This window comes from Gorilla gorilla, chromosome 16 (genome assembly GCF_029281585.2).
Source record: "Gorilla gorilla gorilla isolate KB3781 chromosome 16, NHGRI_mGorGor1-v2.1_pri, whole genome shotgun sequence".
NCBI lineage: Eukaryota > Metazoa > Chordata > Mammalia > Primates > Hominidae > Gorilla > Gorilla gorilla.
The window spans coordinates 29,097,480-29,115,493 of NC_073240.2; the positions used below are offsets into that span (position 1 = coordinate 29,097,480).

General features: G+C 45.3%; 1 protein-coding gene across 6 annotated transcripts in view; it reads right to left on the reverse strand.

The window, feature by feature from the left end:
• Window positions 1-18,014, reverse strand: part of OCA2 (OCA2 melanosomal transmembrane protein) — a 342,139-nt gene that overhangs the window by 81,928 nt on the left and 242,197 nt on the right. For 4 of the 6 annotated variants that reach the window (XM_004055869.5, XM_055362729.2, XM_055362730.2 and 1 more), the window contains 2 exons: window positions 14,622-14,715; window positions 8,233-8,326 (listed from right to left, as the gene is read on the reverse strand). In XM_004055869.5, the coding sequence (XP_004055917.5) occupies window positions 8,233-8,326; window positions 14,622-14,715 (188 nt within the window). The remainder of the gene's footprint in view (window positions 1-8,232; window positions 8,327-14,621; window positions 14,716-18,014) is intronic. The other 2 variants (XR_010130936.1, XR_010130935.1) reach the window with 1 other exon arrangement.

Sequence of the window (18,014 nt, forward strand, 5' to 3'; positions counted from 1 at the left end):
AATTTTATTATGTTTACTGTTAGTCAACGGTAATGATCCCTTTGAATCACACTGAACAAAGCCAGGTCATTTTCAAATATTGCTTCAAATACAGTATTTTCTAGATGGTTTATTCTCTAGATATTTTTTCACTTTTTCATTTAATTTATCAACTTGATGTTTTTAAAGCCTCACAATAATTAGCTACATTCTAAGAAACCACAAAAGAAAACAAAATGAGGTGACAAAAACTTTACTGGAAGCTAAATTCCACAATAAAATTCAACTTAATGTGTCTCTATGTTTAAAGAAATAGTATAAATCGGCATTATCAATTAATGAGACACTCTTTAATTGACTGGTGTATCTTACGTGGGTGGCACTGAAACGGTATGGCCTGGTCCCCGTGGAGGAATGTCCTGGAGACCATGTTTCTGCCCAGTGAGGGAATCTAGCATTAGCATAATCTCTAGTCAGAAAATCTTTTTCTCCAATGGAGCAAATAAAATCATATCCTCCCTAGGAAGTGCCGCAAATAAGATTCCTTGGGCATGGCAGAAAGAACGAGTTCTGGACTGTGGATTAGCGATGCCACTGTCTTGCTTCTGGTAGGCAAGGTACTGACAGCCACCCAGTGCCACATCACTGCATCTGCTCACAATAAACTCCACAGATCAACAAGAAATGTAGGTTAAGCTACATGGGCAGCCTGCCTTTTGACATAACTAGAAGATGGAGAGCACCATAAACTCCACATTATTACTTGGCAGTAAAGAAGAAAACACCAATTCCCAGCCAAGCTATCTCTCAGGCCCCTGCCCCACACCCTTGCAAGGAGCCAGAGAAATCCAGATAATTTTCATGAAAAAGAGAAGAAAGAAATAAAAATTCTAGAATTGAGGAAAGTAACAGCCAGAAGTAGGAAGGCCAACCTAAGCATAAAACCACTGGAAAACGATCCTGGTATATTTGTGCATAGACTATGGAGAAAAGACATTGACTTACACTGGGCTCCAGGTGACAGGCAGGCATGCATCACCCGCAAGAGAAGACAGCAAACAGGCAGGCAGGCATGCCCATCAAAGCCTGGCAGGGGAAGGGGAAAAACAGTGAGGGCAGGGGGGGAAATGCAGAATCCTGTAAGACCAAAGGAACCAAAAATGAATGGACATGCCCCACAACTGAAAAGAAAAAAAAAAAAAAGCTGTTACAGAGACTGCTCTCCACCACACTGACCAAAGAATAGGAATCTCCTCAAACTAGGAATCCTGGAACTGACTCCGGCTGGCCACCCTGTCCACAAGTACATAGCTGAAAGCTGGCTGCCCCGTGCAAGGCTTTCCTAATAATAAAACAGAGCATGAGAATCTAAATACTGAAGCTGGTAAAGATTTCCCCAACAAGCCACATGTAAACCAGGAAACACAAAACCGCATGCAACACTCTATACTGAATTCCATACCCTCAGATAAGCACTGGGGATGTGCAAAAACAATCTGAATCCAAAACCCAAATGCTGAGAGCAGAAAACGATAAAAACATGAAGAATAAAATGAAAAGCCAAAGAAAAATACCAAATCATGTCAGAAATGAAGATTAAATTATAAGGTGTTCCAGGAAGACTATAATCAAATGAAAATGTAATCAGGGGCATTAAAGAAAGAAGGCAAACAGGAGGCCAAAAACAACTGAGTAGTAAAAACAAGCCAGAAAGAAAGTGGTTGAAATGAAAGCCAGGCCAGTGAGACTCAACATAAAGAGACCCGTGAAATCATAAAATATAACAAATACTTAAAACTCTGATCCAAGAAACCTTTCTGGACTCAAAAGAAGACACAATGCTACATGTTAGGCCCATGGATACCCAAGGGATACCTAGGAATATCTTAGTAAAACTATTAGACTCTGAAGATAAATTTGTAAAACCCTCCAAGCCTGTAGCAAAATGATCAAATAACTTCAAATGTAAGAGAATTGGGCTGCCATCACACATCCCACACACACATACAGCTGAGGCCACAATGGAGTAACACCTTCATGAAACCCAGAGAAGGTATGTGTGAACCAAGGGTGTATTAGGAAGCAAAGTGTCTTGTCAAATGTTAAGGATGTAGAACACAGCCTTAAACCTACAAAAGCTCAGGGGTACTGTACCCAGGAGCTGATCTTGGGCTCTCAACGATCAGCTTCACCTGTCAAAAGGCAGGAATACTTCAGCAAAAGGGCCAATGGTGAGCATCCAATAAACTTAATCATGGATCTAAGAGAAACAAGCATAGAACAATGGGGGGTGGAGGAAAAAATGAATGATGTTATATGTTTTGAAAGCAGAAATACTTCAATTAGTAAGTGCGTGGAGAAAGAAGGGAAGAGAAAAGTACTGTAGAATAAACTTATCAGTGGTCATTTAGGCAAGAGGTAGAAGTCAAAGGTTGTCATTAAAGATAGACAAACAAGGTATAAAAGACTACGTAAGAAAACAGAAGACTAAAGGCAAGTGAAAAAGCATAAGAACAAAGGTAATCACTAGATCAAAATACAAACCTTTCAAATTGCAAAGAAAAATTTTAGAAAATAAAAGAGCAAAAAAGATATACACATAGAGAAACATAGCAACTAAAATATACATAAAACCTGTAATATGGAAAATGTGTGAGTCATATCAATAAATGTGAGTGGACTAAATTCATTTATTAAAAGAAAACAATACTTTTATTTTGATTCACAAAGCAAGTCCCAACAGTCTATATGAGACACACCTAAAACAAAGTGATTTAGAAAGGCTAAAAGCTGAGCAAATGATTTGTGATTCCAATACTGAATAAAGTACAATCAAGTCAAAGAGCATTAAGCATGACAGAGGGGATGTTTAATAGTGCTAAAAGCCTCCGACTCACAGTGGAGACAGAACAGTGATAAATATGTATCCACCAAATAACATAGTAACCACCTTTCAAAGATAAATAGTAAGAGATTCAAGGAGAAATAAAGAGACACACTTGTAACAGGAAATACTTAACATGCCACTTAAAGTACATGACAGATTTAGTGGACAAAAAATAAGTAAGGATATAAATGACCTAGTATAATCATTGGGTAGATTTGAGAAATATGTAAGTTTATACAATAACAACAGAGAATGCACACATAAAATATGATCAAATTTGGTCACAAAGAAACCAGAGGTAAGTTCCATCAAAATAGAAATTAATAAAATAAATAAAAAGATTCTTCAAACTGGAAATTGAAAAGAACTGTTATTAAACATCCAATTCAGATGAAAGGCAAGCCACACTGAAAATACAGAAATCCTAGAAATAATGATAATGGAAGCATTATATATTAAACTCCATGGAATACATTTAAAGCAGCGTTCAGAGGAAAGAGCATAGCCTTAAACACTTATGGCAAATAAAACAAACAAACAAAAATAAATGAAATAAATTTGAAATTTGAAAAAACTAAAGAACAGCAAAGTAAACCAAGAGAAAGCACTAGGAAGGGAATGATAAAGAAAAATGCAGCAATGAACAAGGCAGAAAATAGAAAACTAGACCTAAGAAATACATCAAAGTCTTATTTTTTGAAAAATAAAACAGAACTAGATGAATCACAAGCCACTAATCAAAAACAAATCCACAGATAAGAAATGACAAGGGGGAAATAACCATCAAAACAGACAAAATTTAAAAATAATTCTAAGAAAATATTTGCAGACCTCTCGATACCAGTATTTTTAGGGTAATTTTAAATTATGTGTCTATTCCAATATTTCTGATCCTAATAAAAGTGTAATCCAGTATGTTGTCTCTCATAGCTCCAGTAATCAAGACAGTGCGCCACTGGGGAGGGACAGCCATCCAGATCAATACACCAGAACAGAGAACCCAGGAACAGATCCACAAAGATGCACTCAGCTGATGAGTGACAGCTGCAACAGCAACTCAACGGAGGAACCATAGCCATTGCACCAAACGGTGCTAGAGTGCAGTGATATCCGTATGCAAAAATAAAATAAAATAAAACCTTGATCTAAACCTCACACCTTATATGAAACTTAACTCAAAATGGAACATGAACTTAAATGTAACATGTAAATCAATAAAATCTGGGGGAAAAAAAGGGCATAGGAGATAATCTTTGAAAAACATCTAGGGCTAGGCAAAAAGGTCTCCCGTTGTCATGCTTTTGACACCAAAAACACAACACATTAAAAATTTTTTTGACACATTGGGCCTCATTAAGATTCAAAACTTTTGATTTGTATAAGAACCTGTTAAGTGGATGAACAGTCCACAGACTGGGAGAAAATGTCCTATCTGCTTTATTCGTAAGAGCCCCAAACTGGAAACAAGTCAGGTGTTCTTCAGTGAGGAGATGACTAAACAAACTGTGGTCCATCCATACCATGGAGTGCAATGCAAAGAAATCAAATACTGGCATGTGAAACAACTTGGATGAATTGCTAGACAATGATGCCGAGTGAAAACAGCCAATACAAAAAGGTCACGTGTTGTATGATTCCATTTATGTAGCATTCTTGTAATGACAAAACGTTAGAGATGGAGAAGAGACTGGGACAGGGGTAGAGGTGGGAGGGATGCAGAGCTGGCTGGAAAAGGCCAGCATAAGAGTGCCTTGTAGTGATGGAACTCTTCTGTGCCTTGACTGCATCAATGGCAGCATCCTGGCTACGATCTTCTACTATAGTTTGTCAAGATTTTACTATCAGGGGTTTCTGCACAAAGGGCTCACAGAATCTCTCTGAATTATTTCTTACAACTGCACATGAATCTACAATTATCTTGAAAGAAAAAGTTTTAAAAAATTAATGAAAGCAAAAAGTATAGATAAAAATGGAGCTAAAGTTTATCCATTTTGACTATAGAATATCTAAAATTCCCTTGCAAAATTTAAAATACAAAAATAAGCTTAAAAATAGTCACAACATATATATCAGAACTGATTTCTGTAGATGCAAGAGAGCTTCTGAAAAACAGGAAAATTCATCTCTCAAGAGAAAGACGAAGGCAAAGGATATGAATAGAAAGTTTACAAAATAAGAAATGCAAATATTCAGTGTTTATACAGAAAGAGTATAATCTCAGTAGAATTAATTAAAACAAAATATGAGTCTATTGTTAGCCAGCCAGATGAACCTTGAGCATTTCAAATGGCAGTGACGAGTTTCAGCAGTGAAGTTCAATAAAATGCGGGGAGAGCAACATTTCTGGATGCCAGCTTGTCAATATTTATCTGGATTCTTAAAACATCACTCATTTAGCCAGCAGTTCTATGTCAGAAAATTTATCTTCAATTATCAGAAATGAAACAAGGTTTTATCTATAAAGATATTTATCACACCATAACAAGAAACAGCAAGCAACCTCAATGCCTCAATGTAAAATAAACCGGGATATATCTGCCTGTTGGAGGCATAGCTATTCTATTTTGGAAGGACAATTTATGTCCTGTTAAGATGCTCACAATAGAGTATAAAGAATAAAAGGTAGGACACAATGTGATTCAAAGGCTTTGTAAAAAAATATGTAATCTATGGTAGGCAGGAAAAATGTAAGAAAACACACCAAATTACGATCAGTGGCTATTTCTAGGTAGCAAAATTATTGGTTACTTTTGTATTTTATTCGTTTACATATTTTCCGTTAAATACTTATCTACATCATGAGAGGAATGGTAATTCTTTAAAACATTCTGCACTGTGTATCACGGGAAGCCCCCTTTTATGAAAATAAATCTTTGAGTTAGATAAAAGTCAAATCAGTGCATGTGCAATTGCAAATTAAGAAATTCATGCAAATAAAGGCCCTATCACAATTAGATAACCATTCCCTGGGCAAAAACTGCTCTGATTTCTGCACAGCAAGGACCTGGCAAAAAGGATGGTCAGAGCTGGAAGAACTGGAACCAGGCAAAAACAAGGAAGGAACTCTGTTGACCACTCACCACAAGGACACACTCTCCATCCAAGAAGATGCATGTGATTCATAAGGCTGGGACTAATGAGCTTTCAAGGAGACAACTGGCAGTCTTGCCCAAGCTTTCTGAGGCCACCGACTTCCTGTCATACTAGCTGTTCACCATAATAACTGCACACATGCACACACACACACGCATAGGTGTGTCACACACTGCACACCAAATGCAAGAACTATGTGAAAAGTTCAGTGCCCACATGCATCACCCACTGGAGCTGAACCTCAGGCACTTTACATGTCCCAGGTGGAGTGGATGCAAACCCTTTCAGCTAGGCAGATGCCCTGGTTATTATTCCAAAGTGCTACTTGGGAAAAGATCAGACTGGGGTTGCCCTAAAAACCTTCTTTTAAAAAAAATACTAATGCCAGGCCTCCCATGCCTACTTGTGAGACCAACTGGTGTTGCAAAAAACCATGCTTTTTGCTCTCTGAAATCCAGCCTATGGGTTGCCAGAGAGTAGAGGAGCCAGTGTATAGTATGCTTGGCCAACCAAAGAAGAGGAGATGGAGGACGTGAGAACGACGGCCTTCCAGGGCTGCAGAAGTTAGGAGGCAGGCCCAAATGAAGGAGGCAGAGCTGGTAGAGAGGGTGAACTGAATCTCTTCCTGCTGCCCACTCAGCACACTTGTCTCTGATCCCCTCTCTTGGCTGTGCTCTGGGTCTGACCCTCACTGACCATAGGGCAAAGATGAGAAGATGGCAGTGAGTGGCAGGCCACCCTGCAAAGGCCACTGCTATATTTGCTGTAATCAATGCTGTTCTCATTAAGATAATTCTTGTTTAACTGACAGGATGATTTCTTTTATGCTCAGCAGAGGCAGATGAGAGTCCAAACAGAAAGAAGTGGGTCAGGCATTAAGTTCTGGACCCTGTCCCTTAGCGGCAGGGTCAGCGATATGCCCAGAGTCCCACCGGGAGATGCACATTCAGCGTCCCCTGAGGCTCACACCCAAGTCACCCAGGAGTGTCATTCAAATTAATGCCTCAGCAAAATTACCAGGTATTACTAGTTTCTTACGAACCATGGAAATGGCCAATATAATAAGTCTGGCAAAATCCAACGTGCTAGTGTTCAAAGAGCCTGCTGTGTGTGGGTCCTCACCTGGGTATGATGGCCAGGGTTCTGTTCCCAAGCCAGCCCCAGGCAGCAGTGCCTGGTGCAGGGATCGCTGTCTCCACTGGCTACAGGGTTCTCTGCCACTCAACCAAAGTTGAGGTTCCAAATCTTTACCCGAAGCTGGTTCTGAGAACCATCATTGTGCATACACCCTGTGCAAATGTACAAAGAACTCCACAGGAAACTTGCTCGACACCAAACAAATGAAGTTCATTTTAACAGCACCATTTGACAGGGGTTTCCAGCCTCCATTCTGCCCCCTCACCTGTTTGCAATGTGCAGTGTGCTACTCACACACAGACGTGTCGGCAGTCAGGGCCCCAGCGCAGACCCAGCTCCTCCTAGAGCAGGCTATACTCTGCAGGCATCTGCTGGACGCCCCCACCGAGGGCCTCATCTCTGCACAGTCCTCCTGAGAGGTGCCCACACAAGAGAGGAACGCCACTGCCAGGCTGCCCCCATTCCGCCACCCTGGCTTCAGTCTGCAACATTACGGGGTCTTTGCTAGCAGGGACTGTGCAATCCAGCACCGTCTTTGTGGACAGTCAGGGCACAAGCTCCCACTGGAATTTTCAAGAGGACAGCCACACGAAATACCTGGCAAGCCCACAGTCATTTCCTGGCCCCCTGACTCAACCTGAGTCATCCAGGATATCTGAACCATCCTCTGTGTTATGGAGCTAATCCCAGCAATTTTTTTTTTCTTGAGACAGAGTCTCACTTGTCACCCAGGCTGGAGTGCAGTGGTGCGATCTCAGCTCCACCTCCCAGGTTCAAGCAATTCTCCTGCCTCAGCCTCCTGAGTAGCTGGGATTACAGGTACATGCTGCCATGCCCAGCTAATTTTTTTTGTGTTTTCACCATGTTGGGGATTCACCATGTTGCCCAGGCTGGTCTCAAACTCCTGAGCTCAGGCAATCCACCCGTCTCGCCCTCCCAAAGTGCTAGGATTACAGGCGTGAGCCACCAGCAATAAATTTTTAATGTGTTTTTTTCTGAGCTAATCTCCCCTACACCACAGTCTCTCTACTTGCTAAAAATATGCTTATTTTAGCATTTAATGTGTTATTTTTTTAATTAAGTAAGCTCAGGAACTAGACAGTTTAACAGAAAATTTAAAGGGAATTTAAAAGTACCTGAAAAATTCCATGAAGGAGAACCCATATCCATGCTGTTCTGCAATCCCTGCACACACGACATTTGCCGACGCGCCAATCAGTGTCCCGTTACCTAAAGTCAAAATTTAAAAACAAAATCCCAGTTCATCTTGGTGGTAAGCTTCTGTTCTCTTTGGTTTGTAATATTTAGATCATCTCACAGGCTTTGATTTGATTATTATTTTATAGTCAAAGTGACCGCTTTGTAAATATCTGGAAACACACACACACGCAAGCAAGCAAAAAATAAGCTCACTGATTACAAATACCATGATTCATTTATGGATAAGACCATGGCTGTTGTATTTAACAGAGTGGAGGAAAGCTAAGGAGAATGGGCACGTCACTGTGGGGCTGTGTGTCTTTCAGAGAAAAACACAAGTGGGGCCAACAACCAAAGCCCAGAACGTGTGTCCCTCAGGAATGCAGTCTCAGACAGGAACCACCTTCCTCTGGACTCCAGGCCCACACACTAGGAAACTCTTTCAGTGGATGAAAGGATAGGTAAAAACAACCAGGTGGAACCCCTTTCCTTCACGTCTTCACCAATGGCATCTCCTTGACATAAAACACCTCTCTGGGTAAGCTTTTATGACTGTGCACACATGCATGCGTACCATCCTCGCAGCCTGGTGAGCAATAGGGCCAAGGTGGCCACTTGGGTCATGAGATCCAACCCCCCACACACACTCACACCCAGGGAAGGCCCAGGAGCCTCCTCCGTCGCTCCCAGCCATCGTGGTCAGTGTTCACGAACAGGCGCGTGATTTGGGCTCAGCCAGTTTAGCTGAGTCCTGATGTCCGTGCACACACAGTTGAGGAAGAGTCGCCTTCCATCTCCATCTCTCTCTCCTTCTGTGGAGGATGGGTGAACTGTGCAACACTGCCCTGGAGCTGCCTACAGCATGTCAGTGTGAGGGAGCAACCTTTCAGAGGCTGGACAACATGAATAACAGAGCAGGTGGAGGCCCCACGTCCCCATGAAGACACAGCACAGACAGGGTGAGCAGTGTGCCCAGGTGTCAGGTCGGGAAGTGGCAAGTCCTGACCATGAACCATTCTGGCTCCAGAGGAAGATCAGTGAGAGGTGGGGCTCAGGCTGCCCCAGGCCTTTCTGTAGATAGCCATGCAGTGTCTGAAAGGCCTGGAGCAGCTGCGATATGCGAGTCTTCGGGGCAGTGCTGGTCCAGACAGCCCCCTCTGGGCACTGTTGCACCAACGGTTCCATCCCATTATCCTGCCTGCCAACCCCTCCTTCCCTGGCCAGGAGACCTGCCCAGTGAGACTCCACACCCTTGCCAAGCCATCTAATGTGGCCATCATTTCTCACTGTCCGACAAGTCTCTTCCCACAAAGAAGCCGATGTTCCTCAGCAGGCCCTGCCCTGCTCAGCCCCATGAATGCACCTGGGTACCAGGACAGCATCAGCCTGCACCCTAAACCCTACTAACTCCAGGACTTCATGAGTGGAGCCCAACCCATGGTCCAAGTTCACATTCAGCAACTTGCGTGAGTGCTGAAAATAAAAGACTCCACTTATTTTCTCTCCCATTAAGGATTAGTGATTGAAAAAATGCCCATTTTCCAATTAAAATGATAGTTTTGCAGGCAGGTCCTGCCCAGATGGAGAGCATCTCACCCTGTCTGCTGTGGGCGTGGATTCCTGATCTGCGAGGGACCACTTCCCAGGAAACAGAAGGATCTTTCCATTTCCTTTTGCAGGTTGCCAAGGTAAGCTGCTCAGGAGGCTATTTTGGTCCTGAGCACTCTGGACTCAGGGAAAGGAATGGGGAGGAGGAAAGGATGTTGAAGGATCTGGAGGAGGGGCTGCATACCGCCTGGGGCCTGCATGAGGAAGGCTGGGTGAGGATGGGGGGCAAGTGGGGAGCACAGCTCTTTCCTTGGAAAGGGAGATGCGGCTGAGGACAGGCAAGGGCAGGGCTGGCTTATGTCATGGGGGTGACTGCTCAGCCTTCAGACATCAGACATCCACCCATCTTCTCAGGAGTGTCGTGTGGGTGACACCAGAGGGGCTGCTCTCCCCCAGAGGCCCTCCTGCAACCAGATGTGTCTGAATTGCCTGGCCTCCCTCCCTGAGGGCCCTCCTTCTCAGCCATCCCCTTGCAGAAGTCCTTCAGCCTTCTCACAGACTCATAGCCTGGGAGGCAGAACATCAACTCGTTAAGTCGCACAGAGCCCTGTTTCTTTAAAGAATGCTTTACGGGCAACAGAAACCTGATGAACAGCACTTAGACACATGTGCAACCACCTCCTCCCCTGTAAGGAGAAGCCTGGAGACAGAGGGCCGGGAGCTGGTGCTAGGCCTGCTACTGTCAGGCAGGTCTCCACTGTTCTCGGCCTCTCCCTCCCCTCACAGGATGGCTTCCCAGCCACATCTAAGACAGGAGGGCGGGGAGGAGAACTGGCACCAACACATTTTGATGACGAAGGCAAAGGCTATGGCATAGGCTCCTACACAGGCCCCTCCTGTCTTATTGGTCAGCAAAATGAGACAAGCAAGGCTGATACCAAAGCGGAGAGGAGGCCCTGGAGAGGAGGCCAAAGACAGGAGGCCACGGAGAGGAGGCTCCGGAAAGGAGGCCCTGGAGAGGCCCCGGAGAGAGGCCTGGAGGTTATGGGTCAGCCCTGGCAGGTCCTGCACAGACGTATTGGAAATAAAGTGTGTCCGCCAGTGCAACAGAAGGAATGCTATATTTAAATTCAGAAGACCTCAGTTGAAGTCTCAAACCTTCTAAGCTCTGTAAGCTGAGCAAATCTGCCACCATTTCTGTTACATTAACTGAGGTATTTGTGATAGTAGGGAAAGGAAGATGCAAAACCAGCCGGTGTTAGCCGTAGGAAGCATTTACCTCCTGGGGACAGGCAGTCCCAAGTGGCACAAGTCCAGACACGGTGACAGCAGAGCTCTGTGGCGCCGTCAGGACCTGCTCCCTGCACCTGTGCGCTCTGCCGCCTGCCAGCAACACACAGAGCCGGCCCACACTCAAGCTGCAGATGCTGCAGGCACCTCCTCACCACGCATCCAGACATGACCGTGGCCAGAGGAGGGAGCGGGACCCCTGTGTTTCCTGAGGTTTGGTCTCAGGGCCAGGAAAATCATTATCAGAGCTCCTCCCTCTCCCACAGAAGACACTCCCTCATGTCACCTGGACTCCACATGGCTTTGGTCTGCCCATCCCTATGCCAGTCCCTGGCCAGGACCAGAAACCCAGCTGCCCATCCCTCCCTATCATGGGCAGGGGCAGAAATGCAGGGAGTCTGCTTCCTCTGTGTTTATGAGGACCGTCACCACCTTCCCCGGCATCTCCTGGGGTGGTTGTGGGGTTCACATGAGATTAAGAATGTGAGCCTATTATTCAGATGCCAACGATGTTGCAGTCATTTAATAAGATACCAGTGGGGTTTTAAGGGTATTCCACGTGGCATGGGCTCCATGTGGTAGGGAGAACAAGGCCCCAGGTGTCACTTCCCCAGCTCAAGCCTCCCTCCCAGTTTCCATTGACGGAGAAGCACAGGGGGGTCGGGCCTGCACATGAACAGCCCTGCCTGTCCTGGCACACCCAGGTCATCCTGCATGGGAAGACAACGCATGGATCCAGAGGCAGAACAAGGGCATTTTCAAAACCATGCCTGGCTCTGTTTTTGATGAATGCTGCACACAAAGAATCGAATCTCCAGGGTAACTCCTGTGTCTGCAGTATACATTCCACTCAATAGGCCACACTCTCAGAACAGTGAGATTTTCCACTTGACAGAACACATATAAATTAACTCTATGCATGGACATTCCCTTTGTCGAGCTGAAGAAACACCAGTCCTTCAAGACCTGGATATAACCTAAGGAAAGCAGCAGCCTTAGGGTTTGAACACAGCCACATGCTGCCTGGATTGGTGTGAACACAGCCACATGCTGCCTGGATTGGTGTGAACACAGCCACGTGCTGCCTGGGTTGGTGTGAACACAGCCACGTGCTGCCTGGGTTTGTGTGAACACAGCCACGTGCTGCCTGGGTGGGTGTGAACACAGCCACGTGCTGCCTGGATTGATCTAAACACAGCCACGTGCTGCCTGGGTTGGTGTGAACACAGCCACGTGCTGCCTGGGTTGGTGTGAACACAGCCACGTGCTGCCTGGGTTGGTGTGAACACAGCCACGTGCTGCCTGGGTTGGTGTGAACACAGCCACGTGCTGCCTGGGTTGGTGTGAACACAGCCACGTGCTGCCTGAGTTGTTGAGAAAATAGTCACATGCTGCCTGGATTGCCCACAGCCTCTAGATAACTGCAGCAGGGAAGACTTCTTCACTTTCCACGCTCACTTCACTTCCTTCCCACAGGTTTTCTGCCTTAGGATTGCACCTGCCAGTAACACCTTAGCACGTGCACTTGCCTCCACCTCTGCTTTCCAGGAAACTCAGGCAAAGGCAGGTTTTTCTGAAGGCTTATTTGAATTGTTCTTAGCTCTTCATGAAAAGAGCAACCAAAAAATACTGGGGTCAGACCAGTTAAAAAAAAAAAAAGTTGTTTCAAAGTATCCAGTGAATCACCTCCAATTTATAGAGCAAATGACATTTCTAAAACCAAATGAAAACTTCTATTTAAAGTGTTCCTCAGAATGCCAGCCCTGGAGAATGGGAAGCTGGTGTTTCATGGGGAAAGAGCTTCAGCCTGGGCTGGTGAAAAGAGCTCTGCAGATGGACGGTGGTGACGGCTGCACAACGCTGTGAATGTGCCTAATGCCACTGAACTGTGCACTTACACACAGTTAAGATGGTACATTTTAGGTTACACATATTTTACCATAATTTCTGTAAAATGCTAAATCTTGAGTCAACGAGAAAGGGCCTTGAGAGAATAAGTGTAGAGTTAACTCCCAACACAACTGCACTCCTGCCGTGCCAGGAACAGGTGCCTTTCAATCGCCAGAGCTACTAGATTAAAACGCTCCCAAGACTGAAAACATTCATTATTCGCTGCATCCCTGCTTCCAAAGTGTGCTCAGTTAATAAATGTCTAATCCTATTTTAGGAATTAGCCTATAAATGGCACACATTGATGTCTCTCCTAGAGAAATCTCCTCCACATTGATCCTACATGTTTTGGGGAAATCCAAACTAGCTCACGAGGCCTCTCACTCTGTATGACCTGGCTTCACACTTCCCTGTCTGCAGAACCTCCTCCGATGTCTCCAGTCTCTCCTCAGGGCCCTGTGCACTCAGGGCACACCACCGTTACAGGACGTGTCAGTCTATGCTGTAACCTTAGTTTAGGTGACCATCCTCCCCACTCAACAGCAGGGGGGTGAATTCACTGTCTGTTACAATGTCAGGGTATAGCAGATGCTCAGCAAGTTCAAATGAACAGAATCCTCATAGGGGATGCATTTCCAGGTGTCCTTGGATCCTGTTCCTTATTGTTGATGTTAAATGTAGCTCTGCATTGCCTTCCCGGGACTGGTTCTTAGGGGCAATTTCAGCACTCAATTTCAACAAGTTCTACACTCTCGGAAGAACTTGAGGCATCAGTCACTGACTTACATGAATTAGCTGGCCGCTGACATTACAGAAACTTCACTGAATGACATTAATCCCCCTTTTCAGCCAAGGAGATAAACTAACCAGAGAGGTATTGATTTAATAGTCAGAAATCAATCAAAGAACAAAGAAAGCTGGATTATCTAAGCATACCTGGATATAAGAATAAAAACTTAAAGCGTATCTGATGTGTTGATCTAAGATTCTTCACAATCCCCCTGTGTTCCCAAAGGTGATCAGGCTTCTTAGCTGTGAGAAGGACTCCCCCGCTGCTCTCTCCACAGCAACGGCATCCACAACCCTGTGTCTGCTCACCAGAGGTCAGTCTCTCCCAACACTCTCTCTAATACACTCCTCACTGTCTCCAAAGTGCAATGCCCACCCCAAAAACATCCTTTAATCTTTCTTCCCACTCTTATGGGTTAGAGTCTCCCCTTCTAGCTGACCCATTTGTCCCTCCACTGCTTAAGAGAGAAAGAGAACTGCAACTGTGGATGGCTTCTGATTCAAAATCTGTTTCTAAACCTAAGCACGACCCACACAGGCACACGGCGGGAACACATTAGCTGTGAGGCATCAGAACCAGTCACCCCGAGGCAATGGGCCTGGGAAGTCGGGGGCAGCTCTGCAGAGAATGGGAAGGAACGGAGTTGCTCTGAAATTGCTCTGTCAAAGCTGAACATGTGTGTCCACTCAGGAAATCATCCGGACTCTCCTTCATTTGCTTTTAATTTGATACACACTAACTGTTGCTTTGGGCTGAACAAAAGTGTGGGTGTGCACCCCCACCCCCATGCAGTCAGCAGCCCCTTACCTCCCAGGCAGGCACCGAAGGCCAGGGCATACATGAGCGGCGGTGCGGGCAGGCCAACTTCAGGGTCATGGCTCAGGTTCAGGAGCACGGGAATCTGTGGAGGAAGAGGACACTGATGCCACGTCCCATGGACGCTCAGAGAGGCTGCCATACTGTGACCAATTTAGAAAATCCAAATGCTTTCTCAGCATTCAAACTCTAAGGAGCATAAGATTTGTGGAAAGAAACCAAAGCAAACTTTGGAATCCACAGAAACTTGAGTTTGAACTCATCTGTATGTCTTTGATGCCAGCTGCCACCAACTGGTCCTCCTGGTCCTGAGCCTTGCCAGCTGCTGTGGCTCTTATACGGGGTAAAGGCACACAGAGTCTAACACAGGGCCTGAGAACATGGCCATTAAAACAGAGCTCATAGAACCCTGGAGTGCTGTGCTAACTATGCACACGTCATCTTGAATCCTCAACATCCCTCAAGTGTGCTGTTACTCCTTCCTTTGACAGATGAGGAGACCAGGATGCAGAGAGGCACAGGAGCACAGACCTCGAAAGCAATCCAGCCGGAACTCACACACAGTCCCCTGACCCTAAACTGCACGCTGGGTCCCCTGTGCTAAGCCACTTATCACGGCTGCTCCCTGCCAGGCACCCTAAGCCTGCTAACATTCACAGCATGACAACAGGTACCAGATTCTACAGCCAGGAAGCACTATTCTCTAGTCAGCCGTGCCAGCCTCTGGTGCACCTTTCTGACATTGATGCACTTGGCATTATTGTAATCAATGAAACACAGTGGCTGTGATGTTTCTGTAAGAAATTTGTGTTCAAGTCTTTAATCCATCTTGAATTGATTTTTGTATAAGGTGTAAGGAAGGGATCCAGTTTCAGCTTTCTACATACGGCTAGCCAGTTTTCCCAGCACCATTTATTAAATAGGGAATCCTTTCCCCATTGCTTGTTTTTCTCAGGTTTGTCAAAGATCAGATAGTTGTAGATATGCGGCATTATTTCTGAGGGCTCTGTTCTGTTCCATTGATCTATATCTCTGTTTTGGTACCAGACTTAAACGTTAGACCTAAAACCATAAAAACCCTAGAAGAAAACCTAGGCAATACCATTCAGGACATAGGCATGGGCAAGGACTTCATTGTCTAAAACACCAAAAGCAATGGCAACAAAAGACAAAATTGACAAATGGGATCTAATTAAACTAAAGAGCTTCTGCACAGCAAAAGAAACTACCATCAGAGTGAACAGGCAACCTACAAAATGGGAGAAAATTTTTGCAACCTACTCATCTGACAAAGGGCTAATATCCAGAATCTACAATGAACTCCAACAAATTTACAAGAAAAAAACAAACAACCCCATCAAAAAGTGGGCAAAGGACATGAACAGACACTTCTCAAAAGAAGACATTTATGCAGCCAACAGACACATGAAAAAATGCTCATCATCACTGGCCGTCAGAGAAATGCAAATCAAAACCACAATGAGATACCATCTCACACCAGTTAGAATGGCAATCATTAAAAAGTCAGGAAACAACAGGTGCTGGAGAGGATGTGGAGAAATAGGAACACTTTTACACTGTTGGTGGGACTGTAAACTAGTTCAACCATTGTGGAAGTCAGTGTGGCGATTCCTCAGGGATCTAGAACTAGAAATACCATTTGACCCAGCCATCCCATTACTGGGTATATACCCAAAGGACTATAAATCATGCTGCTGTAAAGACACATGCACATGTATGTTTATTGTGGCACTATTCACAATAGCCAAGACTTGGAACCAACCCAAATGTCCAACAATGATAGACTGGATTAAGAAAATGTGGCACATATATACCATGGAATACTATGCAGCCATAAAAAATGATGAGTTCATGTCCTTTGTAGGGACATGGATGAAATTGGAAATCATCATTCTCAGTAAACTATCGCAAGAACAAAAAACCAAACACCGCATATTCTCACTCATAGGTGGGAATTGAACAATGAGATCACATGGACACAGGAAGGGGAATATCACACTCTGGGGACTGTTGTGGGGTGGGGGGAGGGGGGAGGGATAGCATTGGGAGATATACCTAATGCTAAATGACGAGTTAATGGGTGCAGCACACCAGCATGGCACATGTATACATATGTAACTAACCTGCACAATGTGCACATGTACCCTAAAACTTAAAGTATAATAATAAAATAAAAAAAAAAAAAAGAAATTTGTGTTCAAAGAGCATGCCCCCTTGTGGCTTATGTTGCTAGAAAGAGCTGGGAAGGACACAGCCATTGAGCCTGCCTCCGGGAGGCTCCGGAGAATGGAGAGCTGTGTTGTCCCCACCAGACACCTCAGAGAGCCCACAGGGTGTGAAGGAGAGACCCCTGGGCCCGCCATCCCGGGCAGTTGCATATGTCAACCACTCTAAAGAGCAGCAGGAGGAGGAGAGCACCAATGGTGGCTGATCTGGAAAACATTACACAAAAACACAAACAGAAAGCGGACCCCAGTGTGGAGATGTGAATGATGTGCAATATTATTCGATGCCGAGAATTAAGGGGCAAGAGAGCCACCCTCTGCTGGGTGCTCAGTCCCCCAATGTCATGAAAGAGGTGCCTTAGGGCTTACTTGGGAAGATCCATTCACTCTCAGCTCCTGACCGCTGGAGCAGGATTTCGTGTGTGCCTTCTGCTGCATCCCACTGGGGCAGGTGGGTCCTCCTCCCCACCCCAGATTCTGGGCTTGCCTAGTGGCTTCCTTTGACCGATAGAATGTGGGTGGGTTGGACAGAAGATCTTGTGTTTCTGCATGCCCCTCTGGAGGTTCAGGCTCTTGGCCACAACAGAAGATGGAGCCTGGGCACTGCTGCTGCCCTGGGGAGTCCCCATGGGGAGGACATGTGGAGCAGGGTCCCCCCAGCCCCAGCAGAGTCCAGACCAGGAAGCTGCAGCCAGGCTGCTGACCCATGTGCCTGCTACTGCACATGTCTCCACCAGTCCAGGGGCTAGTTCTCGAGAGTTGCCTTGCAGGGTCTGAGAAGGAGCCCTTCATATTTGCTGGGTCACAAGGGGCATGTTGAACAGCTCAATTTTTTGTTGTCAGTAGCGTCAAATATACACTGGAAGAGAAATAAGTAGCACGCTAGGAAAAGCATCTGATTCTGCGTCTATCAATCTGATGCAGAATCAGAAACTCCTGGCAGCAGGGTGCTCCCATGCAGTCCCTGAGGCACTTTTCAAGCTTTGCTTTTGTTGTCTTATGATAAACGCGATTATCATAGAGGCACCTTTAGACTTGATGTCTTCGTTCTTCGGAGGAGTGAGTGAAGTGCAACTTCTCACAACAGCCAGTTATCAATGAGCAGAGCTAACACACACACATCACTGTGAGGCCACGG